Genomic DNA, 27209 nt, shown 5'->3' with positions numbered 1-27209 from the left:
TCCAGTCTCCTGCTCACAAGAGATCCCGCTGAATACCCTGGTTTCCAGCATTCCTTCTGCCTCTGCTGCTTCCTTTGTACCTCTGCCCCCACCTGCATTTGCTGAGCAAGTAAGCTGGTTTCTGCTCTGTACCTTCCTACTATAAATAGAATCAGAGCACAGGTCTGTTCTGGACTTTGAGACTTTCTATCCAGGCCTCCCTGGACAATTAAATATATGGACGTGCTATAATATATATGTATATATCGGTGTTTGGACTAAACAAAGACTTTGTGTCAAGCATCTTCAAGTGTTTATGGACTTTGGGTTTTTCTCTGCACTAGTGTTTATTCAGCGTGTGGTAATAATATATAGACTTTCCACCTATAAACTCTGCTCTGTCATGTCTCCACGCAAAAGGACTCCTGAGCTATCCATTATAGTTGTTACACAGTCCTCTGCTTCGGACGGACAGGGTCATAGCATATTACGGTGCAACACCCTAGATGTCGTGGCATCACCCCCTTCAGGCCTAACCTCGTAGACTGAATTCTTTGGATGCTTCACCACTCGATATGGTACCGCCTCCCAACGATGGTCTAGTTTACTCCCAACCGGTTTGGCCCTTACTAACACACAATCTCCTGGTTGGAGTGGGCTCACCGAAATTGGGGGCCGCCCTGTATGCTCTACTTCCTGAAACTTCTGCGCAACCATCTTTCTCACTGTATGAAGCCGCCGTCTGTGTTCTCGAATCCAGGTACTCGGACTGTTGTATGGACCGGGATCTTCTGAGTCTAGCACTAGCTCCGTAACCTCTCGTCCATTCCTTCCAAACAGCAGCATATAGGGTATGTAACCAGTAGTCGCATGAACGCGATTATTATACACCCACACCAACTCGGACACGAACTCAGGCCATTTTATTTTCTTGTCCTCTTCCAATGTCCGTAACATCTGCAACAAGGTTCGGTTGAAGCGTTCACATGCCCCATTTCCCTGGGGGTGATAGGGCGTTGTTCGAGATCTGTTGATCCCATAGATATGATATAACTCATCCATGACTCGCCCTTGGAAGCAGGCCCCTTGGTCAGAATGTATCCGCGTCGGACACCCATAGATCAGAATGAAATCTTGACAAATGGCCTTGGCTGCGGTTTCTGCCGTCTGATCCCGAGTAGGTGTCACCACTGCAAACTTGGTGAAGTGATCGGTCATTATCAAACAATACCCGTAGCCTTTGCATGAAGTTCCGATCATCAGATAATCGATCATCAGAACCTCTAATGGAGCAGAAGTTCGGATGGTCTGAATGGGAGCTCTTTGTTCAGGGGGCTTGCTCAACTCACATTGCTGACACTCTCGGCAAACTTCTTCGATTTCTTGCCGCAGATGGGGCCAATATACCAGTCTTTGTAATCCTGGGATAATTGTGTTACTAGTGTTCCTGGGACTAATACATACCAGGTCACGTCAAACTCTCGAGGTAGCTGGACTTTCCGGCATAGCAAGCCATCCTTCAAGAAGAGTCTTTCCCACCGACCTAAGATTTGCAGGGTAGTTGGGAGTGAAGCAGCTCTAGCCTCCTGGTCTCTGACCTAGAGCAACCCATTCCCTAAGCTTTGCCAACTCCGGGTCGAACGGTTGCAACTGTATCCACTTGTCTCTTGAGCGACCCAGGATTTGAGTGGGTCTTGCCTTTTTTTTGGAGTTCTGAGCATCGATTACGGCTGCAGCAAATTGGCAAAAATGCGGAATCTCGTCACCTTCCAGCTCTTCATCTATATCTCTCTTCGGCCCCATCTGAGTGACCCGGGACAGAGCAGCTGCATGGGTGTTCAGGGCCTTAGACCAATAAGCGATTTTGTACTGATATTTAGACATCTTTGCAACCCACCATTGTTCCAATGCACCCAACTTTGCGTTTTCCATACGCGATCACCCGCTCTTTTCCTTCTTGCACTTGAACCAACACTGCTCCCAGTCCATGTAGACTTCCATCAGTGTACAATACAAAAGGCTGTGAGAAATCAACATAGGCCAGTATTGAATTGTTCGTTAGAGCCATTTTCAATGCTCGAAAAGCCTCTTCTTGTCGTGGTCCCCACTGAATAGGTTGCCGCTTTGCTCCTCCAGCCGTTCCCCTCAGTAATTCATTGAGCGGGACCGCAATCTTAGCGAAGTCTTTTATGAATCTGCGGTAATATCCAGCTAGTCCTAGAAATGCTCTCAACTCCCTTAAGTTGACTAGTGTGGGCCACTTCTGCACTGCAGCTACTTTCTCAGCAGTGGGATACACTCCCGCACTGGACACAGTGTGGCCCAAATATTCAACTTCTCGTTTGAAGAGATGACACTTACAAGGCTTGATTTTCAATCCATGCCTCTGAAGTCATTCTAGCACTTGTTCCAGTCGGCGGAGATGATTTTCAAACGTGGCTGACTAAATAATTATTTAGTGTGCCGCTTTGTTTGTTAATTGTATATGGAAGTAGCTGCTCCTGCACCTGTTCACACATATTTCTTGTTTTGGAAGTGTCGGCAAGTTTTTTCTGTTTGAATAAATTATTATGTCATCCAGATAAATTAAAGTAGCTTTGAAGTTGAGGTCCCCCAAGCATCTCTCCATCAATCTTTGAAATGTTCCTGGTGCATTTGTCAGCCCGAACGTCATCCGATTAAACTCACACAAATCCATAGGAAGAACAAAAGCAGTTTTCGGATGATCTTTCTCAAGTACCGGGACCTGCCAATAGCCACTGGCCAAGTCAAGAGAAGAAAAGAATTTAGCACTTCCTAATGCAAATAGAGTTTCTTCTATTCGGGGTAATGGGTAAGAGTCTCGCACAGTACATGCATTCAATTTCAGATAATCTACGCAAAATCTCAGAGTACTGTCTTTTTTTCGAACTAGCACAATAGGATCTGCCCAAAAACACTGACTTTCGTGAATTACACCATTCTGCAACATATGGGCTAAAAATTCTTTCACCTCCTAGTACATTTGAGGTGGGATCTGCCGATACTTTTCCCGAATGGGAGCCATATTTCCTGTGGGTATCTCGAGTGTACTCAAAATCATCTTCATGTTGTGCAAAAACCCCCTGGTAACGCTGTAAAAGTTGCTCAATCTGCCTAACTTGTCCAGCCGAGAACTCAGTGAGATTAGCCTCCATTTGCTCTAAGAGGCGACGCCCATCCAAAGGTTCCCTTTTGACTTCTTGCCTGTGAGGGGGCACCTCTAGGGTCCATGGTTCTCCGTCCACGGGCTCCACCTCTATAGCATCCGCACTGGTTCGGTCCTCTAGCATTATTCAAACCCGTGCTATGTCTTGGCGGGGCAACAACTGTAGACTTGTGCCACTTAGGTTAATACAACGTAGGGGTACTCGACCCTGATGCACGGTAGCCAGTGTGCGAGCAACCAGAAGTAAAGCAAGTGCCTCTTCCCCTTCTATTGGTTCTCTCTGAATGTCCATACCCTATAATGATAAATGTGCCAGCACCGGCAGAGTGAGCACAGTCTGTCCTACTGGCAAAGTCACTATAGCTCCAGATGGCATAGACTCTTTACCAAGATACTGAGAAGCAACAGGCCATTTTTGAATTTGACTGACTCGTATGAGGTGTTGAAAGACACTCTTGCTGGCTGGGTCACGAGTGGTGCGGGTCCAGTTATTTCTGTCAGAATCCTCAGCCCAGAACTGTCCGACCTCCTTAAGCACATTCATGCCCAGGTTTACAATGGGCCCGTCACCTCCAGATCCTGTGGTCAGTATTATCCCCTTTCAGTCGAGGTTCTTTCCACATGCCCGGACCGACATCCATACTACCCCTGCCACTGGGATAGGTAATTGGTTAGCCACTACCAATTTGACGGTAGGTTCCTTCCAGGAACGAGCAACTTCTGGAAAATGACTTTGAAAATACGCTTCAGGCATAGTGGTCACCTGAGACCCAGTGTCCATTAAACAATGAATCCGCTGTCCATTGAATTCAGCCCAAATAATAGGCCTCTTGGAGACAATATCTTCAGAGGTTCTCCTTACACGCCCTGAAGTTTGGAACCCCATGGTATGCTCCACGACCGTGGGGCATCTTAGTTTAACGGCTGCCCTCGTCTCCTCTTTTCTTTATTCGGACAGTCTCTGGAGATATGACCTCTACGGCCACAGGTCCAACACTCCGGTCCTCGGTCTACCGGTGGACTGAGTGCAAAACTCGCTCTTGTCTCCGTCCATGGGGTCTCTCTAGTAGTGCTCAGTTCACTTCGAAGGTCTCGAATCTCTTGACGTATCTCTTGTGCCCAATCGGGTAACTGATTGAAAGCAGCGTGCTGAGAATTAGGCAGAAGAGGGGTTATTGCCTCATGACTTCAGACATTGGCCTTGAGAACAGGAACTTCTTCCTCCAAGACTCAAGCTTCTGCCCCAATCTCTAAGAAACCTAGGCCGGGCCTCAGGTGTAGCCGCTCCTTTAAGATCTGTCTCAGGGAGGGGTCTTTTAAGCCAGCAATCAATTGGTCGCGCAATATTTCATCTAATGATCCCAGTCCTTGATTTCCACCTCGAGACTTCTTAATGATATGGGCTGTCACTTTTTGCAATGCATTAACATATTGATTAATAGTCTCATTTTACTTTTGAACTCTCTGAAATAACCGCAACCATAAATGCCCCAGATCAGTAGTATCACCGTGCATGTCTTACAGTATTTTGATCACTTCGTCTACAGTGTCACGGTCCCCGGTGGGCGGTACATTACAGTGTGTCAAGTTTCCCCATCAAGGGTTAAAAGGGCCAACTCAGCTTGGGCTAGGGGATTAACGAGATACATGCGTAGCATACTTTTCAGTCTCTCTACCCAGTCCCACAGTGACGTACCATCCTCCGTAAATTTGGGATGTGACTGAGCATAACCCTCAAGGGTATATGTCCACTGACAGACCCGGTCACAGACAGATCCCCCATCTCTGCATCTGAATGTTGCATCCCGCCGACTACGTCAAATGTAATGCAGGTGTCAGAATGCAACGTGCAGAGTCACAAAATTAGGGCAGTCAAATAGCTATAAATAATTTATATATGTATATATATTAAACAAAGCTGACAGGGATTGCAACAGGGGTTAGTAATGAGAACAATATCACAATAGCAATAACAATAGCAATAAAATCCTTCTCTAAAATATTGTACGTAGCCCAAATATGGGATTAATCACTGAAGTCCATCGGTTCTGCAAATGGCCCTAACGGGGGTCTCCGATTATTCCAGCTAGGACTTTAAGTCTTTTTCTGACAAAGTCAATTAGATCCCGTTTGGCTTGTTCCACCTGCGGTTGAAGTGAAAGCCCTGTTCAGTGATGACACTCGTTGGCTTTTGCTGACGTGATCTCTCCGGCACGACTCGTTTCTATCCTCTCTTTGCCCTGTCAATCGGGGTGGTTTACCGCTCGTGGGAAGGAGGGTCTTGTACATTTCCTTAATGTCGTATCCAAGTCCCGATCCTCTTCCGTAGCCGTGACACCCGAGGGACCGCTGCGCTGAATCCCGAACTCGTTCACCGGCAGCCACCCATCTTGCCTTACAGGTCTCTCACCCCGGTCTCTCTCGCTGGTTCCTTCAGCACGTCCAGCCTGCGTCACGTCTCTTCCTGTGTCTGGCACTGCACGCTCGACCATTAAATTTTGAAATTCTCTGCTGGAGGTCACCTGACCGGGTCCAGTGTCCAAACTTGAAATGCTCACCAGATGGTGCTTTCTCCTTATTACATACATCTCGCATGGATTCTCTGAAAGACTTTTCTCCTTCTATTACACATGCACACAGGTCAAGCAGGTATTTTGACATTTATAGGTGAATCTATACATACAATGTGCGTCAGCACACTGCAATTAATGAATACATGGACTCCAATATTGCTTTACATGATAAAGGTACTTAGCATTTTTTGATCAAAAAACACAAAAGCCATTTGACGACGTCAAGGTGTACCTAAATATGGGTTATCCCTATTACTAAATGTCCAATCTCTTCATCTGCCAAGCCAGGCTTTATCTGAATAAGCTCTTGTAGTGTTGTAACAATAGAGACTCAGGTCTACATACAGTGGGGAAAATAAGTATTTGATACACTGCTGATTTTGCACCTACAAAGAATGGAGAGGTCAGTAATTTTTATCGTAGGTACACTTCAACTGTGAGAGACGGAATCTAAAAATAAAAACAGAAAATCACATTGTATGATTTTTAAATAATTAAATTGCATTTTATCACATGCATTAAATAAGTATTTGATCACCTACCAGCCAGCAAGAATTCTGGCTCTCACAGACCTGTTAGTTTTTCTTTACGAAGCCCTCCTACTCTGCACTCATTACTTGTATTAATTGCACCTGTTTGAGTGTGTGGACCCATGTCTTTTATTCAGGTAACAAATTCAATCAATCACACTGCAACCTCTCCACCATGGCCAAGACCAAAAGAGCTGTCTAAGGACACCAGGGACAAAATTGTAGACCTGCAGAAGGCTAGGATGGGCTACAGGACAATAGGCAAAAAACACCAAAAATTTGAGCTTGGTTTAAGTTGGTATAGATGCAGCACATAAATGCATATTGACAATGGCCATAAATCAGAAAAAAAAATATAAGAAGCAAAATGAACATCAACCCTGCTGTAAATAAATAAAAAGCAAAAGTGCATTTAAATAAAATAGGGTTGTGAATAAGGGCAGACAAAAAATTGTTTTTCTTTGTATTTTTTTAATTTTGTGCAAGCCAGGGTGTGGCCTCCCTTCATAGAACTGGATAATACATTTAAAGCTTCCCTAGGCTGGTGTCCACAGTTCGGAACCAGGTCATTTCTCTGCCCTTATTAACACATTGAGGTCAACATGGTAAGGTTTTTAATATAAGACAGAGGAGGGCCATCCCAAATAGGTTCACCTTACTGTGGTGGGATAGCTTTCATGCTATTTTTGATCAAAAACAGTGTTACAAAGAACCCTATTTTATTTAAATGCACTTTTGCTATTTATTTACAGCAGTGTTTATGTTCATTTTGCTTCTTGTAGGTTTCTTTTAGCAGCTTGGTGAGAAAGCGACAACTGTTGGCACAATTATTAAGAAACACAAGAGGTCTGTCAATCTTCCTTGGTCTGGGGCTCCATGCAAGATGTCGCCTTGTGGGGTAAGGATGATTCTGAGAAATGTCAGGAATCAGCCCAGAACTACATAGGAGGACCTGGTCAATGACCTGAAGAGAGCTGGGACCACAGTCTCAAACATTACCGTTGGTAACACACTACGCCGTCATAGATTACAATCCTGCAGGACAAGCAAGGTCCCCTTGCTCATGCCAGCACATATCCAGACCCGTTTGAAGTTCGCCAATGACCATCTGGATGATCCAGAGAAGGCATGGGAGAGGTCATGTGGTCAGATGAGGCCAAAATAGAACTTGTTGGTATCAACTCCACTCGCTGCGTTTGGAGGAAGGAGGAGGAGTACAACCCCAAGAACACCATTCCAATCGTGAAGATCGTGGGGTATAACATCATACTTTAGGGGCATGACAATGACCTGAAACACAGACAGGGCAACTAAGGAGTGGCTGCATGAGAAGCATTTCAAGGTCCTGGAGTGGCCTAGCCAGTCTCCACACCTGAACCTAATAGGAAATCTTTGGAGGGAGCTGAAACTCAATGTTGCCTAATGACAGCCCCGAAACCTGAAAGATCTACGAGAAGATCTGTGCGGAGGAGTAGAACAAAATCCTTGCTACAGTGTGTGCAAACATGGTCATGAAATGTCTGACCTCTGTAATTTCAAACAAAGGTTCCTGTACCAAATATTAAGTTCGGCTTTTCTATTGTATCAAAAACTTATTTCATGCAATAATATGCAAATTAATTATGTAAAAATCATACAATGTGATTTTCTGGTTTTTATATTTTTAGATTCTCTCTCTCACAGTTGAAGTGTACCAACTATAAAAATTACAGACCTCTCCAAGTCTCCATTCTTTGTAGGTGGGAAAACTTTTATATCAATATATCGTCCTTTTATATGATACACCCAAAACACTTGGGTAGCACTTCTTAATAGAATATGAAATATGCAGACACTCACCAGGTATCTAATTTGACCTGGTAACAACTAGAAGTGATACAAATTCATTATAAAAATCAGAATTTTTATTTCAGAATAATATTAAAACATGATTAAAATCTGGAACAGATACTGATGAGTAGAAGAGCTAGAGCTCACCGATTTAAATAGAGGCAATATTGAAAAACAACATCTTTTATGATCTGCTGATATTTTATAATTTACAATTAATAGAAGGCAAAATAATATTCATCTATGTAATTGCAAAAGTGTTTTTGATTTCGAAAGAGAATTTTTTATTTTTTTTTTAACAAAAAAACAGAAGACGTGTACCTAGCGTTATGTTCATTTCGTACTTCGGTTTTTATTTTCCTTAGCAATCAAGAGCAATGTCAGCTCACACCTTTTACCTTTAAGCTGGGTCTGCATGCCGACATGTGTCGTGCGACAGCAATTCTCTAATGTGACTTTCATTGAAGTCTATGAAAAGTATCATACGATGAGCAGCAGAGAAACCAACACATTTGGAAACATTTGTGACCGTCACACTATGTCACAAGTCGTAATTGACACCATAGGAAATAATTCCATCAAATGTTGCAATGTGCGGCTGTGATCTGTGTTACGCAACATATATTGCTGTGTAGCCATAGCCTTAGGCCACGTTCACACGTTCTGTATTTTACATCAGTATTTGTAAGTCAAAACCAGGAGTGGGTGATAAATACAGAAGTGGTGACGTGTTTCTATTATACTTTTCCTCTGATTGTTCCACTCCTGGTTTTGGCTTACAAATACGGATGTAAAATACTGACCAAATACTGAACGTGTGAACATGGCCTTATGCTTACAATCCTTTAAATACAAGTCTTACCAGGTTGCAGATCTGTTACGCCTTCACCAACACTCTCTACAATCCCAGCAGCTTCATGGCCCAGTATGACCGGAAATTTCATGTCACTTATTGAACCACTTAGAACATGATCATCTGAACGACAAACTCCAGTTGCCACAATCTGTAGGAGTACAGAATATTTTTATCTGAACTTCTGTGAATGCAAATAGCACTAAGTCCGACTAAAATAGCACAGAATGCCATTTCATGATACAGGAACATTTGCTTATTTAGTACAGTAAATCGTTTTTTTTTTTGTTTGTTTGTTTTTTTAGTACTTATACCTTAGGGAAATAACTAGGATAAAAAAAATAAAAAAAAAACCTCACGTTAGAGCTTTTCTATCTCCTGACAATCCAGAGTGGTCCTACCAATGGCACTCAATACACTTGTTCATATGTAGCACAATGCAGGAAAATAGGAGAGGCAAATGCTGGATCATCAGGGGAAAGAATAGGTTAGTAGACCTTCACTCAGTGTCGGCTCCTGGTTTTCGTGGGCCCCGGGCGAAAGAGTCTCAGTGGACCCTATAACACATACCACGATTCATGATGCACAGATACCGCAGAGAAATATATATTTTTTATATATATTTATATACACACAGTACAGACCAAAAGTTTGGACACACCCTCTCATTTAAAGAAATTTCTGTATTTTCATGACTATGAAAATTATACATTCACAAAACTATGAATTAACACATGTGGAATTATAAACTTTACAAAAAAAGTGTGAAACAACTGAAAATACGTCTTATATTCTAGGTTCTTCAAAGTAGCCACCTTTTGCTTTGATGACTGCTTTGCACACTCTTGGCATTCTCTTGATGAGCTTCAAGAGGTAGTCACCAGAAATGGTTTTCACTTCACAGGTGTGCCCTGTCAGGTTTAATAAGTGAGATTTCTTGCCTTATAAATGGGGTTGGGACCATCAGGTGTGTTGTGCAGAAGTCTGGTGGATACACAGCTGATAGTCCTACTGAATAGACTGTAAGAATTTGTATTATGGCAAGAAAAAAAGCAGCTAAGTAAAGAAAAACGAGTGGCCATCATTACTTTAAGAAATTAAGGTCAGTCAGTGCGAAAAATTGGGAAAACTTTGAATGTGTCCCCAAGTGCAGTTGCAAAAACCATCAAGCTGTAGTATCGGCGTCTCTGCCCCCTCACAGGCAGAGACGCCGTCCCTCTTACCGCCGCGCTCCCCGCCCAGCGTCCTCTGGCGCTCCTGCATCTGCTGCTGCCGGCGCGCGCAGCTTACCGGGCACTCTGCTTAGGGCGCGTGCGCTCCCTCCCTCTTAAAGAGGCCGCGCACGCCATACTAAGGAGTCCCTGGCCAATGGCCGGAGGACCTCCCATATAAAAGGCACCTCCTCCAAAATGGAGGTGCCCGTGCAAGGTTGTAGCTTTGTGTGTTATACTCCGCTTCAGCCCTCAGGTCCCGCTGCTAGCCTGATTACAAGTCCAGCCCGCCAGCCTGACTACAAGTCCAGCCCGCCAGCTAGTCTACTCTCCAGTTCGCCAGTCTGTCTATGGGCTCTGCCCGCCAGCTTACCTAGAAGCACCTGCTTGTTACCTGACGTGCCTACCAGCCAGCCTACCTGGAGGCTCCTGCCCGTAACCTGCCGTGCCTGCCAGCCCGCTTACCTAGGAGCACCTGCCTGTTACCTGCCGTGCCTACCTGCCAGCCTACCTGGAGGCTCCTGCTTGTTACCTGCCGCGTCTGCCAGCCCGTCTGCCCGGATCACCCGTCAGCCTGCCTGCCGTGCTCATCTGCTGTACCGGTCAGTCCCTGCCTTCTGACCCGTGGGAGTCATCTGCTCTCATACAAGGTCGGTCCCAGAGTAGCACCTGGTCCCTCTGCTCGGTCCTTCCCTGGTCACGGAGTCGATTGAGCCGCCATACGACCTTGGTCGGTCCGAGTTGATACCTAGTTACGCCACTCTGATCCCTCCTTGCACAGCAGCACAGAGGTTCCACCACCCGGATCCGTAACACAAGCGCTACAAAGAAACTGGATCACATGAGGACCGCCCCAGGAAAGGAAGACCAAGAGTCACCTCTGCTTCTGAGGATAAGTTTATCCGAGTCACCAGCCTCAGAAATCGCAGGTTAACAGCAGCTCAGATTAGAGACCAGGTCAATGCCACACAGAGTTCTAGCAGCAGACACATCTCTTCAACAACTGTTAAGAGGAGACTTTGTGCAGCAGGCTTTCATGGTAAAATAGCTGCTAGGAAACCACTGCTAAGGACAGGCAACAAGCAGAAGAGACTTGTTTGGGCTAAAGAACACAAGGAATGGACATTAGACCAGTGGAAATCTGTGCTTTGATCTGATGAGTCCAAATTTGAGATCTTTGGTTCCAACCACCGTGTCTTTGTGCGACGCAGAAAAGGTGAAAGGATGGACTCTCCATGCCTGGTTCCCACCGTGAAGCATGGAGGAGGAGGTGTGATGGTGTGGGGGTGCTTTGCTGGTGACACTGTTGGAGATTTATTCAAAATTGAAGGCATACTGAACCAGCATGGCTACCACAGCATCTTTCAGTGGCATGCTATTCCATCTGGTTTGCGTTTAGTTGGACCATCATTTATTTTTCAACAGGATAGGGCTATTTGAACAAGAAGGAGAGTGATGGGGTGCTACGCCAGATGACCTGGCCTCCACAGTCACCAGACCTGAACCCAATCGAGATGGTTTGGGGTGAGCTGGACCGCAGAGTGAAGGGAAAAGGGCCAACAACTGCTAAGCATCTCTGGGAACTCCTTCAAGATTGTTGGAAGACCATTTCCGGTGACTACCTCTTGAAGCTCATCAAGAGAATGCCAAGAGTGTGCAAAGCAGTCATCAAAGCAAAAGGTGGCTACTTTGAAGAACCTAGAATATAAGACATATTTTCAGTTGTTTCACACTTTTTTGTTAAGTATATAATTCCACATGTGTTAATTCATAGTTTTGATGCCTTCAGTGTGAATGTACAATTTTCACAGTCATGAAAATAAAGAAAAATCTTTAAATGAGAAGGTGTGTCCAAACTTTTGGTCTGTACTGTATATAGTACAATGCCAAAGATTTCACTTCTTACATTTCATGCGTGATATCTATTGTAAATTCTACAATAGCTCAGAAACCAGCGAATCCTCACAGTGCAGACTGGACAGTATAGTCCTCTATACAGTATTATGAGTCCCATAAAATGCTCCATACCGAATAATGGACCACATATAATGTATGGAGCTTTATATGATTCATACAGAATACTAGCCTCCATATAATGCCCCATGCAGACTGGGCCCCATATAATGCCCCATGCAGGCTGGGCCCCATATAATGCCCCATGCAGGCGGAGCCCCATATAATGCCCCATGCAGGCTGGGCCACATATAATGCCCCATGCAATGCCCCATGCCTCCTTTGCCCAATATAACGTCCCATGCCTCCTGGGCCCCATATAATGCCCCATGCCTCCTGGGCCCCATATAATGCCCCATACATAAAAAAAAAAAAAAAAAAAATACTCACCTCACCTGCTGCTGCTGCTCTCATCGCTGCCTCTGCTCTGGACTCCTCAGTGTCGCCGTCTTAACGCTCTCTGCTGCACTGTGACTGCTCAGCAGAGGGCGCGGTGGAAAGACGTCATCGTGCACTCTGACCTGGGATGTCACAGTCAGGAGACGCGGAAGACACCGGAGCTGCGGAGGCACAGGGAGAGGTAAGTATTGTGCCGGCTGGGGCCCTGAGCAAGCGGGGGGGCCCACTCGCGGGTGCTGGTGTGACACCCCAGGGGTCTGGTTGCCACAGTGATAGAGATATTACGTCTGAGAGCAGGTGGGAGGTCTCTTGGTCAGGGATCCTATGCATGCCACACCTCCTGCCCAGTCCTGGGAGGGGAAGAACTTCCCCTATATAAACCTGGGGCTGAGGCAGGGTTAGAGAGTTCAGAGGGAGAGTTCAGCCAGGAGGGCTGACAGGGAGCTGTGGCTCCGGCTGGGCCCAGCTCCTGGGCCATGCCAGAAGAAGAGACAGAGAAGAGAAGCAGCTATGGGAAGAAACAACAGGAGCTCTGTGGGAGCAGTGTTACAAGGAGTCAGGGGCTGGCAGCTGCAGAGCTCGCCCTGACTGAGAAGATTTCTTACCGGACCCGGAGTCCGAGGCTGTGGGGACTAACTCCTACCCAGCAGCAGAATCCGTCAGGCAGGGGATTCCAGGTCCTCTGGCTAAGAAACCCGAAGGCACGGTCACACGCATGGGACCAGCACCGCCGTCGTGGAGCGGAAGCTACTAGAAGGCCCCGAGTCACCGGCCATACGGGTGAGCACCACACGGTACACTCAGGGACGTGGGCTACTTATACCCGCCTCTAGCAAGGTAGCCAGAAGAGTATCGTTAGTTTGGGAGGCCTACAACTCCGCCTGGCCAGGGGAGATCCCATCTGCTCAAGGACTGCCCAGGCCCCAATCGCTAGCCAGTACTCCGGGAGGGTCTATCGTTGTCACCAGTAAAGACCCTGAACTACACCGTACCGTCTCCGAGTGGTTCCTGCTACTCCCATCATCCACGTCGGCTGCCCTGAGGCCATACCCCTCCCATTGGGGGTTATACTATCACGCTGCACAATCCTACCACCGGCCTCAGCGGTCTGCCCTGCAGCAGCAGCTCCTTAGCTGTACTCAACGGGTGGCGTAGTCGTCCAACATCTACCGCTGATACAGCGCCACTTAGTCTGACTCCCTGGGCACGGACCGGATCACCGCCACGAGACTACAACCCACAAGAGATCCGGCTCCGGGTAAGCTCCCGTGTGCGCAACGCAGCGCGACACAGGCCCAGGGGCGCGTCACTGGCATCGGACTCCTCCGCTCACAGGCTCCATAGCACGCCGTGTGCTTGATGGCGAGTGGGCCCTCCACCTGCTCAGGGCCCCGACACTTGCCCGGGTGCTGACGCCGGGCCTGCCTTCACTTGTGCTAGATATTGCTTTTATAGGAAGCATAAGAAAATAGTATCAACAGATAATAATGTTTCTTGTGCATATTATAAAAAAAGAAAAAAAATTATATATTATATATATATATATATATATATATATATATATATAATATATATACACATACATGCACTGCTCAAAAAAAAATAAAGGGAACACTCAAATAACACATCCTAGATCTGAATGAATGAATGAAATATTCTCATTGAATACTTTGTTCTGTACAAAGTTGAATGTGCTGACAACAAAATCACACAAAAATCATCAATGAAAATCAAATTTATTAACCAATGGAGGCCTGGATTTGGAGTCACCCCCAAAATTAAAGTGGAAAAACACACTACAGGCTGATCCAACTTTGATGTAATGTCCTTAAAACAAGTCAAAATGAGTCTCAGTATTGTGTGTGGCCTCCACGTGCCTGTATGACCTCCCTACAATGCCTGGGCAAGCTCCTGATGAGGTTGCGGATGGTCTCCTGTGGGATCTCCTCCCAGACCTGGACTAAAGCATCCGCCAACTCCTGGACAGTCTGTGGTGCAATGTCACGTTGGTGGATGAAGCGAGACATGGTGTCCCAGATGTGCTCAATTGGATTCAGGTGTGTGGAATGGGCGGGCCAGTCCATAGCTTCAATGCCTTCATCTTGCAGGAACTGCTGAAACACTCCAGCCACATGAATTCTGGCATTGTCCTGCAGTAGGAGGAACCCAGGGCCAACCGCACCAGCATATGGTCTCAAAGGGGTCTGAGGATCTCATCTCGGTACCTAATGGCAGTCAGGCTACCTCTGGCCATCACATGGAGGGCTGTGTGGCCCTATAAAGAAATTACACCCCACACCATTACTGACCCACTGCCAAACCGGTCATGCTGAAAGATGTTGCAGGCAGCAGATCGCTCTCCACGGCGTCTCCAGACTCTGTCACATCTGTCACATGTGTTCGATGAGAACCTGCTTTCATCTGTGAAGAGCACAGGGCGCCCAGTGGCGACTTTGCCAATCCTGGTGTTCTGTGGCAAATGCCAAGCATCCTGAATGGTGTTGGGCTGTGAGCACAACCCCCATCTGAGGATGTCGGGCCCTCATACCACCCTCATGGAGTCGGTTTCTAACCGTTTGTGCAGACACATGCACATTTGTGGCCTGCTGGAGGTCATTTTGCAGGGTTCTGGCAGTGCTCCTCCTGTTCCTCCTTGCACAAAGGAGGAGGTAGTGGTCCTGCTGTTGTGGAGGGAGCCATAGGAGGGCAACAACCCATCTCCTGGTATCTGTTCCATACTCTGGACACTGTGCTGACAGACACAGCTATCCTTCTTGCCACAGCTCGCATTGATGTGCCATCCTGGATGAACTGCACTACCTGAGCAACTTCTGTGGGTTGTACTGTAGACACCGCCTCATGCTACTGTACCTCTAGGGGATGAGAGCAATGGCAAAATGAAAAAGTGACCAAAACAGCAGCCAAAAAGGATGAGAACAGAGAAATGGTCTGTGGTCACCACCTGCAGAATCACTCCTTTATAGGGGGTATCTTGATAGTTGCCTATCATTTCTACCAATTGTCTGTTCCATTTGCACAACAGCAGGAGAAATTGATTCACAATAAGTGTTGCTTCATAACTGGACAGTTTGATTTCACAGAAGTGTTAATGACTTGGAGTTACATTGTCTCGTTTAAGTGTTCCCTTTATTTTTTTGAGCAGTGTCGTTTATTTCTTCTTTAACAGTGCAGAGAGGTAACGTGTAGAGGGTGAAGTTGGAGCCGGGTATTTGCAGGTTGTAGAGACGTCTTGATTATCTGATATGCAGATATCAGAAGTTTGTATATATTTTAAATATGCATTCCGATGAACTTCGCCCATTGCTGCAAAATTTCCAGGCTTACAATTTCTTCTTGTGATTCACTTTAAATAGCCCTTAGACTACAATTTGAGGTTAGTATTGAATCAGTTTGAGGCCTCTTTCAGAAGTCAGTGTTTCAAGTACGTGTATTGTCTGTTTCCACATGTACTGGAGACGCTGAGACATGTAGACCCATTGAAAACATCCCACGCGGATGACATCCGTGTGTCATCCACGTGACACGTACTGGCACCTGGGAATCAGCGGTACAGTTAGCGCTGTTCCCAAGCGCCGGGTGCTGAACGCTGCACTCATCATTGTCCCCTGCTGGTGCTGCGATCAGCACCAGCAGGGGACTATGATGAGAGTATTAGTCTTCTCCCGCGGTGTCCTGATGTAAAAATAAGAATAAAATAAAAAATCCATATACTCAACTGTCTTAAGTGTCCCATGCTGTAATCCATGCGACCGCTCAAGCCAAGGAGCCGGGTAGAATGATGCCCTCAGCGATCGGTGTCCTCTAACTCACTGAGCGCAGCTCTGGGCCCATTCGTTGCAGCGCATCATTCTATCTGGCTCCTTGGCATGTGCGGTCTCATAGATTACAGTGGGGGACACTTAGGACAGGTGAATATAAGGATTTTTTTATTTTATTCTTATTTTTACAGTTGGACACAGCGGGAGCAGACTACTACTCTCATCATGGAGCTGCGATCAGCACCAGCAGGGGACAATGATGAGCGCAGCATTCAGCACCCAGCGCTTGGGAATGGCGCTGACTGTACTGCTGATTCCCATGCACCGGTATGTGTCATCCTAATGCGGTACACAGTTGTCACAAAGGTGCACATGGTATGGGTTTTTCCAGTACCGGAAATATCTGGAAGTGTGAAATGTGCCTCAGATGGATTAGGCCAAGTTTTCACAATGAGTACAAGGTCCCAGAGTCTGGAGGAAGAGTGGAGAGGCACAGAATCCAAGCTGCTTGAGGTCTAGTGTGAAGTTTCCACAATCAGTGATGGTTTGGGGAGCCATGTCATCTGCTGGTGTAGGTCCACTGTGTTTTATCAAGACCAAAGTCAGCGCAGCCGTTTACCAGGAAATTTTAGAGCAGTTCATGCTTCCCTCTGCCGACAAGCTTTTTGGAGATGGAAATGTCATTCTCCAGCAGGACTTGGCACCTGTCCACACTGCCAAAAGTACCAATAGCTGGTTTAAAAACAAACACTATCACTGTGCTTGATTGGCCAACAAACTCGCCTGACCTTAGCCCCATAGAGAATTAGGGGTATTGTCAAGAGGAAGACGAGAGACACCAGACCCAACAATGCAGACGAGCTGAAGGCTGCTATCAAAGCAACCTGGGCTTCCATAACACCTCAGCAGTGCCATAGGCTGATCGCCTCCATGCCACGCCGCATTGATGCAGTAATTGATGCAAAAGGAGCCCCGACCAAGTACTGAGTGCATTTACTGAGCATATATTTCAGTAGGCCAACATTTCAGATTTTAAAAACATTTTTCAAGCTGTTGTTATAAAGTATTCTAATTTACTGAGATAATGACTTTTGTGTTTTCCTTGGCTGTAAGCCATAATCATCAACATTAACAGAAATAAACACTTGAAATAGATCACTCTGTTTGTAATGACTATATAATATATGAGTTTCACTTTTTGTACTGAAGAACTGAAATAAATTAACTTTTTGATGATATTCTAATTTAGTGAAATGAACCTGTAGATTCAGATACACCCAGTCAATACTAACTAGGACCACTGTGCTGCACAACTCAGTAGACTCAGGTGTAGTTGACGCGCCCCCTGGGCCTGTGCTGTGCAGGGGATACCCAGAGCCGGGCCTCTGGTGGGATGTAGTCTTCCGTGGCTGGGACCTGGTCCGTGCCCAGGGCGGTCAAACCAGTGGCAGTCTATTGGTATTGTAATTGTCCGACTACGCCACCCGTGGATTGCGGTCAGTGGGGACCGCCGCTGCGCTGCAGACCGCTGAGGCTGATGTAGTTTGCGCAGCCGAGTATGGAATAACTCCCCACGGGAGAAGTATTGCCTCAGGGCAGCTAGTGTGGAAGATGGGAGTGATGGTGTGTAGTAGTAATGGTGCTGGTGCGGCGATGAAACATAGAGACGTGTGGTGCAGTTTCCAATGCTTTACTCACAGTTCTCATCCAGGTCACTTGTGCACATGAAGGACCGCCTAAGCCGTGCTGCGTTCACCAGGCAAGGGGCTCGACCAACTCCCAGGCAATTCCAGAGCGTGGCACAGGGCTCCCTTCCTTTCCTTTCTCTGGCCGTCCCCACCAGTGACCCACCTTTGTCCAGCTCCCTCGGGCCTTCTCTGGGCACGCTGATCTCTGCGTCCCTGACCCTATATGGTATGCCTTCCTGGTGAATGTAGTGAGGGGTCGCACCAAGATGTGGCCACAACCTCCGGTCTTTGGCTGAGGAATTTGTTGCCTCCACCAATTTGGGTTCCGGTACCCTGTTCTGCCAACCAGTCACCCTGTATCTCCTGGGCATATGGGGTTCCTTCTTTACTCGCGTCTCTGGGCCTTTCTCTGTGTTCTTTGCCTCCTTTCTCCTCTGTTCCAGTTCCTTTCTTACTTTCCTTTCCGTTCCTTCTCCTCTCTCTTTCTGCTGTTTCTGGCCTCCACTCCAGGCCTGCCTCTGGAGCTGGGCCCAGACTGAGCCACAGCTCCCTGTCAGCCCTCTCTGGCTGAACTCCTCTCTGAACTGAACTGAACACTGTCCTAAGATGGTGCCCACCTTATATACCTCCCTCTATGTGTGAGCCCAGGTGACTAGCAACCAATGGGCTCCTACCTATGCCCAGAGACCCACCCCTATCTGCTCCTACACCACTGGGTGTACTTTCCCCTCCCCACTCCAGCCAGGGACAGATGCTGTCGTGCCTGCAGTTCTGTCTAGTGGGAGCACCGTTGAGCTGTCCCTCGGAAATGGGGTGTGTGTGGTGCATGTAGCCTACCGAGTCCTGGTCCACACTCCATCCTTACCCGGGAGTGGAATACCACACCTCTGGTTCGAGGTGCAATACCCCTGTAGCAGCCGAGCCCTCAGGGTGCTACATAGTCACTACATAGGCAAATTATATCAAACAGTACTCCTGCCTATTATGGTACCAGAGTATTTTATTTAGGATGCAAGAGTAATCAAATGGATGATCTATTGGTGGTGCAGTACAGCAGTTCACAAACTTAACAAAAAATTCTAAGGCTGTGTGCACAAAGGGCGTTTTTGGTGAATTTTTGCAGCGTTTTTTTTCACGCAGAAATGGGCCAAAAATGCTAGGGAATCCTTGTGCCAGCTAATGCAATGATAATCCTGACGTGCTGTGCACATGATCAGGAATTTTCCTGTCAGGATTGTCATTGCGTTTAAATCTGCAGCATGTCAATTCTTTGTGCGTTTTGCAGCATTTTTCACCCACTGACTTCATTTGAGTCAGTCAAATCCGCAGCAAAAACGCAGGTATAAAAATATTTGTGAATTTGCCGTGGATGTTTGCTGCGTATTTGACTGACTCAATTCAAGTCAATGAGTCAAAAACACAGCAAAAGCGCTCAAAGTATTGCCGCAGGAGACTACTCCTCTCATCATCCTAAGGCCGCTCCCACTGATAAAACCTGGAGCAGGAGTGGCTGAGGGGAGAAATAGTCTCTTCAGCCGGCGTCTGTGCGCAGCGTAAAAAAAACAAAAAAAGTTAAAATAAATCTTTACAACGGGGTTAGTAACGGGGGCGTCTCCATTACTGACCTGGGCTTCATTTCAGTTGCCAATACAAGACTGACATGAACCCAAACCCTATTGCCCCACTTGCCACCGCATCAGGGCAAGTGGGAAGAGCAGAGGTGATGAGCCATTTCTGGTTACCTATAGGCCAGATATTTAAAACTGTGGTTTGTCTGTCACACGGATCACATATAATTGCACTGAAAATATTGCCATTGAAATTTTGTTGCAGTGTGTCAGTGAAGCTATTGACACCAGTTTGCTGTTAAAAATAGTTACCTACAGGCCAGGTATTTAAAACTCGCAATATATTTCAGATGGATGTGTGCCTGAGAACACACATTAGGCGCTGGCAACGGCAGGCCCCCTTCTTGCACAGGCCCAGTCATGGTCGCACCCTCTGTGACAGAGATCGTTCCACCCCTGGTCACACTGCCTGGTCCTGGAAGTATACTTGTCTTCCATAGCCATGAAAACCATAAGTAAAAGCTGTTAATCAAAGAAAGATGTTGTCTCCTGCCATTGTGGCACTTATCTTCCACTGCACAACCCTATCAATCTGTTATTATGAAATAGTTAGAATGAAATTGTTGCTAAATTATTATCACCTTTATGCGAACTTCATGCGCCTTTGGTGGTGCAACCTCAATCTCTTCAATGCTGAGTGGTTGTTTAGGTCCCCAGCACACGGCTGCTTTACATTTGATTACCTGAATGTGAAATAAAAAAAAAACGGATTATTCATTTCACTATTTACATTTGCTACTTTGTTTGATCCAGTTTTAAGATGCTTAGTATACATGACTTTACCCCTCTTCCCACAATCCCCAGAAAAGTCCTTGAATCAGATGCTATGCTAAAATTGGAACAGAAAGAGCTTATATTAACATATTCTGAAAGGGTTATAAGTAAATCAATCAAAGATTTCTCTCACAAACAGTAACAAAAACACAACACAATTCCCAAACTATTTTTTTTAAATGAAATATTGTTGGAGCTTGCATGCTACATTTTTTCAAAAGTGTACGGCTATGTTCACATGCATTTTGCAGTGTTTTTTTTTCTGCAGCCAAGACCTCCTCTCATGGCAGTGAAAACGCTTTGTTTTTGCCATTTTGTAGCTGCAGATTACATGCAAAGATGTAGCAAATCCTGTCTGCTGTGTATTTTGCACTCGTTGCTTTCCATGGGTTAAAAAAAACTCTGAAAGAATTGACATACTGCGGATTTAAAAAAAAAAAAACGCTGCAGTTCTCCAACTCAAATCGGGGAGAAAAAAAAAACAAATGCTGAAGAAACACTGCATAGTCCAAGGCACTATCTATCTAGATTTATATTATTTATTATTTAGAACAGATACTGGACAATGGCAGTATAAATATGTCAATCACATGTGAATTAAATTGACATTTGTCTCCCCGACTAAGAATGGCTGACCATTCAGAAAATTATAATACCCACAAGAAAAAGCGAACAAAAAGGTCATCAAAAGACAGGACTGCAGTAAGTAGAAATAAGGCTGTGTGCCCACGTAGCGTTTTTCAAGCGTATATGCTGCGGAATTTCCGCAGCGTAAACGCTTGAAAAACGCATGTATATCCGCACCCCATGGTCCCCAATGGCATTCCGCAATGTCAATGCCCATGCTGCGGATTTTTCCGCAGCGTATATGCTGCAGTCAAAAATCCGCAGCATGTTCATTAATTTTGCGGAAGCGCAGCGGAATCAATGTGCGGATGGTACCCAAGTCTGGAGGAGAGGAGACTCTCCTCCGGACCTGGGTACCAAAGAACCTGTAAAAAAAAGAATAAAATAAAGTTTATACTTATCTTCTGATGTTTTCCCTCCGTCGCGCTGTTGTCTGAAGGACCTGCCACGTCATTGAGTCATGTGACCCACCACGACTCAATGACGTCACCGCAGGTCCTGCACACAACAGCGTGAGCCGCTCAAGCCTCCGGACGGGGCAGAGAATGCATCAGAAGGTGAGTATAAAGTTTATTTTTTTATTTTTTACCATTCTGAACAAGTTGTCAAGCACTTTTCCAAGTGATGCTTGGAGAAGTGCTTGATAACCCGCATGCAGAAATGCATGCAAAGACGCCTCACAAACGCTTCTACCTGGCGGGAAAACCGCATGTAATATCCGCATGCGATTTTCCCGCCAGGGAGAAGCGTAAAAAATATGCTTCAGGTCCGCAACGTGGGCACATAGCCTTAAAGACCTTTATTAGTACGACCATGGTTATGGAAAGACACTGCACAAAGGAGTGCACACACACATTAACAAACAATATTAAGAACCGGACCTAGGCCATAGCATACACACATCATTGACTATATGAAAGATCAGTTGACTATATTGAAAGATCAGAGTGTGGCACACCGAGACCCCTATGCACGTTTCGGATGCTGCTCCTTCATCAGGGGATGTGTGTCTTTGTCACCCCCTGACATAGGAGCAAAATCCAAAATGTGCATAGGGGTCTCGGCGTGCCACACTCCGATTCCGGTGGGCCAGGTAAATTACCTTTTTCAATATGATCATTGACATATTCGGTGTCTGGTGTTTTTAGGCTGATAAATAGTTTTTGCCTACATACACTTTGCATCCAGCATGTCTTTGCATATGGCCTGTGCAGTACAGTACCTTAATACATTGGCGACATTCGTCTGATCTTTATGTGCCTTCTAATTATCTCCCTCCTCCCCCTCTATAGCACTTTGCATAACTGTATTTGGGGGAATATTTACATCATGGTTGTGGGGCATTAATCAATTATGCACACTGAGATGGTGCTCACTATACAGTATGATAGGATTATATGTATGATTTTCTACCTGTAAGTATAGACATTTCCTATATATGTTTCACTGACAACTGATCTTTCATATAGTCAATGATGTGTGTATGCTATTTCCTAGGTCCGGTTCGGTTCTTAATATTGTTTGTTAATGTGTGTGTGCACTCCTTTGTGCTGTGTCTTTACATAACCATGGTTGTACTAATAAAGGTCTTTTATTTCTACTTACTGTAGTCCCGTCTTTTGATGACCTTTCTATTCATTTTTTTTGTAGGTATTATATTATTTATTATGTATACACACAGATACGTGCATACATAATTTTATGGGGCACTTTGATAATCACTATATGCTGTACTCTTTTGGGACATCTACACACAATATACACAGGAGCTATAATGTCATGGTCCCATTCTAGATCCATAGGCAGTAATATGGAGTTGGTTCACCTTTGCAGCTTTAACGGCTTCCACTCTTCTGGGAATTTTTAGCCATTCATCCAGAAGAGCAATTGTGATTTTAGACACTGATGTTGGATGGGAGGGTCTGGCTCACAATATGTGTTCTCTTCCATGCCATAGGTGTTTGATGGGGTAGAGGTCAGGGCTTTGTATGGCCATTAAAGTTCTTCCACACCAAAATCACCCAACCATTAGTTTATGGACTTTTCTTTGCACTGAGTCACAGTCATGCTGTAACATAAAAGAGCCTTAGGCCACAGTCACACTATCAGTATTTGGTCAGTATTTTTTTTATCAGGAGTGGGAGCCAAAACCAGGTGAGGAACAATCAGAGAAAAGGTATAATAGAAACAAGTCACCAATTCTGCATTTATCATCCACTCCTGGTTTTGGCTCCCACTCCTGAGAAAAAATACTGACCGAATACTGACCAAATACTGATAGTGGGGCCGTGGCCTTTCCTGAATTGTTCTCACAAAGTTGGAAACATATAATTATTATCCAAAATGTCTTGTGTAAAGCATTAAAATTTTCTGTCACGGGAACAAAGGGCTTAGGCTCACCCCTGAAAAACAATCCCATAGCATCCTTCCATCTTATGTCAAACTTTACAGTTAGCACAATGCGGTCAGGCAGATAATATTTTCCTGACTTTCCTCAAACACAGGATTGTCCATCAATTTGCCAGTTAGAGAAGAACACTCTTCCTCTGCTGCAGAGTGCAGTGGCACTGCGCTTTACACCACTCCAGCTCATGTGTTAGCATTGTGCTTGGTGATGGAAGCCTGCATGGGGCTGCGTGGACATGGACACCCATAAGTTGCAGTTATGCCATAAGCATTAGCAGAGCAGCATTTTCCAGTTTTACCTCTTTGAGCTGTCTGTCACAGTCAATAAACATAGCTCAGCTCTGCACTGTCTAGTAATTACAAGCTCTGTTGTGGATGAGTCCACGAGAGTCGATCACTGGGAAACAACAGGTAACAATGATGTAAAATAACACAGGCAGCGACACTGATGTGGACAATGAGTAGCACTGTGTTATCCAGAGCATCTCACGGCACAGCTGGTTACTGTCAAATTTCCTAGGTCAATATTTTTTTTTTTTTTTGCACAAAAGAAGAATTCTTTTGTTCAAATAGGGTATGTGCACATGTTAAGTATTTAGTACAGAAATTTCTGCATCTCTTGCCAGGAAAACCACAGCTGCAAACACGCATTTTTTGGTGCAGATTTCTCCTCACTCCTCAGTTGAATTCTGCAGAAAAAACACTGACAGACTTAAATATGCTTCAGATCTAAATCTGCAAGACACAAAAACAATGTGTGCTTGAGACTTCAAAATTCTCATTCACTTTGTTGGCATCAGGAAACCCTTCAGGTTTTGTGACAAATTTGCACTGGAAAAATGTATCAAAAACGCAACGTGTGCACACAACCTAAGGGTACGGTCTCACGATCAGTATTTGGTCAGAATTTTACATCATTATTTGTAAGCTAAAATCAGTAGTAGAACAATCAGAGGAAAAGTATAATAGAAACACGTCACCACTTCTGCATTTTTCACCCATTCCTGGTTTTGGCTTACAAATACTGATGTGAACATGGCCTTAAAGGGGTTGTCCAGGCTTCAGGTGAAAGTTTGCAGTCACTCAGTGCTGTCAGGATTCTCTGGTGTTGGAGCTTGGGAGCATGCAGGCACATGACCACAAGTATGCAATTTGCATATATGTGGTCACATGCCGACTAGACGTGAGCAGCCTCGGCTCAATACAAGTGGATTGATCAAGGCTGGATACGACTAGTCAGACTGTAGTCGGAAGTATGCAAATCACATGCTTTATCGCTCACTCTCAGCACCAGTACCAGAGAATCCTGACAGCACACAGTGTGCGCGATGTGAGAGTTCACAAGTCTGCAGGCACATAGAGTCCAAGCCTGGACAACCCCTTTAAGGCATGATTTATATATAGGTTAAGTTCCCTGTATAACTGTGCTTAGTTTAAATTAAGTTTTGGGGTTGACAGACAGCCTTCAGGCTAATGTTCCACAATGAGTTTTTGGTGCTGTGTATTTTCACTGCGCACAAAAAGCAGTAAACGCAGTGTCTTACAGTTCTGGAAAACTGTCATGTCTGCTGTGCTTTTTTTTTTCTTCTTTTTTAAACATAGTATAAACTTACCTGTAGTGTGATTTTGAAATCCGCAACGTAAGTCTCTTACTGTAAATATGCCTTTTAAGTGTGGATTTTCCCGATAGAGTTTAATGAGAGGAGGAAACTCCGTATGTAAAAAATCCACATCCGTTGTTAGTGTTTCCGCAGCGGAAATGCACTTAAAACACAAGTAATCCGAACATAGCTAGTATCTAAAGCAAAGTAAATTTAAGAGAGAGCTTATCGAAAAGTGAAAAATAATAAGGCGCATTTGAAAACAAAGTGAAAAAAACTAAGAAACTTAATTTAGCTAATGGGTGCAGAATTGCTGCAATTTTAAAAATACAACAAATACTCATGGTAGGAATTTAGCCTTTAGGCCGGGGTCACACTACCGTATAACACAGCAGAATGCTATGCGATAAAACACTGCATAGCACTCGGCCCAGTGTTATACAAGGGGGCTGCTCAGATCAGCGATTATTTTCTCATACCAGTTCGGCATGAAACAACAATCGTAGCATGCTGCGGTTTGCAGCGAGACTCAATTATTCACTTGCACCCATACAGGTCTATGGGTGTGAGTGAAACATCGGACTGCACTCTCATGTCAGCCCAGTGCAGTCCGATATACGGCGAGTCACGCCATGGAGAAGATGGAGAAATTAGTTTCTCCGTCTCCTCCGCAGCTGTGATGCGATCCTCTCATGCGAGAAGGTCGGAGCACAGTAGTATGACACTCGGCTCACTAACAGATCGCATCTGATGCCATATGCCGGTGTGACGCTGGCCTTAGTATTAGGTCAGTATTTTTCTCAGGAGTGGGAGCCAAAACCAGGAGTGGGTGATAAATGCAAAATTGGTGACTTGTTTCCATTATATCTTTTCTCTGATTGTTCCTCACCTGGTTTTGGCTCTCACTCCTGAGAAAAAATACTGACCGAATACTGACCAAATACTGAGAGTGGGGCCGTGGTCTTAAAATATTTCTCATTATCCCACAAACTTATCCCTGTATAGAATATTTCAGAACATTACTGTTTTTTGTTTTTTTTTAAAAAAAGCAGAATTAGCAAAGCCCTCTAATCTATACTGACTTGTAGTATAGAAGCTCTGTCTTTCCAATTAGAAGTATGATCAGTGAAGCATCAAGCAATGTAACATGCTCTTATCTTTCCTGAAATTGGCAACAAAATATACAAGACAGCTGTCATAACTCACAAACTAATAAAACATAAATACATGACAAGTACTTACTTTCCCAGCAGTAGCCATGTTACACTTCTCTCCTCAAACCTTTGCACAGATCAATGTGAATTGTCCAACCACTTTCAATTCCTTAAGCTTCACATTACACCTCCCATTCCCTTCCCCCTTTACCTGGCTATGTGCCTAGCTCTCCTCCCTTGAAACTAACATATCTAGAATAAGTAAGTCCTTTTCTAGTTGTGGAGAAATGGTGGTAGGATAGTTATAAAACACATAAACTCTCCTCTACTAACCTTTGTAAGTATTCTCCTTGCCCATATATTTTATTAAGATTGCTTCTACTGTACTAGTAGTGAATTGATATATTGTGTTAGTACAAACACTGATTCGTAAAGCTAGAACATATTTTTTTTCTAGTGAACCATTTGCATTATTTAGGGGGTACAAATAAGAATGTACAACTAAGCATGCATAGTCACACAACTTATTTTCCCCCTTCTACATCACTCTTTAGAAAGGTAAATTAAATGCTAACTGCAACTCTTACAAGTAAATCCATCAATAGTTCTGGCCTTATTTGTGATATTGGAAAGCTGCTGGGTAGAAATAAGCAGATCGATCCACGGAGGATCATGTTCGATTTAAATTTCCTTAATACGGTTTCACGTGAATTCCTACAATCTGTTATTCGATTCATGAGGATCAGCAAAGAAAAACATGGCCAGCGGCATATCACACATGTTGCACTCTCATTGAGCAGCTAATAGCTTCAGGCATGGCAGCACGGGATTTCCCATAATGCCCTTCAGCAATCTGATCACATGGTATAGCATAGCCAATCAGGGGGGCTATCACAGGAAACAGTGGCGTAGCTAGATTCTAATGGGCCCCGAAGCAAAATTTGGACCTGGGCCTCTCCCCTTCATGTTAGTCAAATGTATGGGCCATTGTAGCATTCTAAATCCTATAAGGACATTTGTATTTCCCTCCCTCCCCA

At 45.0% G+C, this 27209-nt stretch overlaps 1 protein-coding gene across 1 annotated transcript in view; it reads right to left on the bottom strand.

Annotated features, from left to right (window-relative positions):
- The window catches only part of LOC141153724 (alcohol dehydrogenase 1), a 66272-nt gene extending 39857 nt beyond the window's left edge, over positions 1-26415 (bottom strand). Inside the window, exons 1-3 of the mRNA XM_073638805.1 lie at positions 26261-26415; positions 20192-20293; positions 8962-9103 (exon numbers count right to left, since the gene is read on the bottom strand). Of these exons, the coding sequence (XP_073494906.1) occupies positions 8962-9103; positions 20192-20293; positions 26261-26278 (262 nt within the window). The 5' untranslated portion in view covers positions 26279-26415. The remainder of the gene's footprint in view (positions 1-8961; positions 9104-20191; positions 20294-26260) is intronic.
- Between the last annotated feature and the right edge of the window lie 794 nt (positions 26416-27209).

This window comes from Phyllobates terribilis, unplaced genomic scaffold, assembly GCF_046119375.1.
Source record: "Phyllobates terribilis strain yellow unplaced genomic scaffold, ASM4611937v1 Scaffold_1__5_contigs__length_1240528914, whole genome shotgun sequence".
In the NCBI taxonomy this organism is placed as follows: Eukaryota; Metazoa; Chordata; class Amphibia; order Anura; family Dendrobatidae; genus Phyllobates; species Phyllobates terribilis.
Note: the sequence above shows the minus strand (reverse complement) of the source record. Positions and strands in the feature narration are given on the sequence as shown.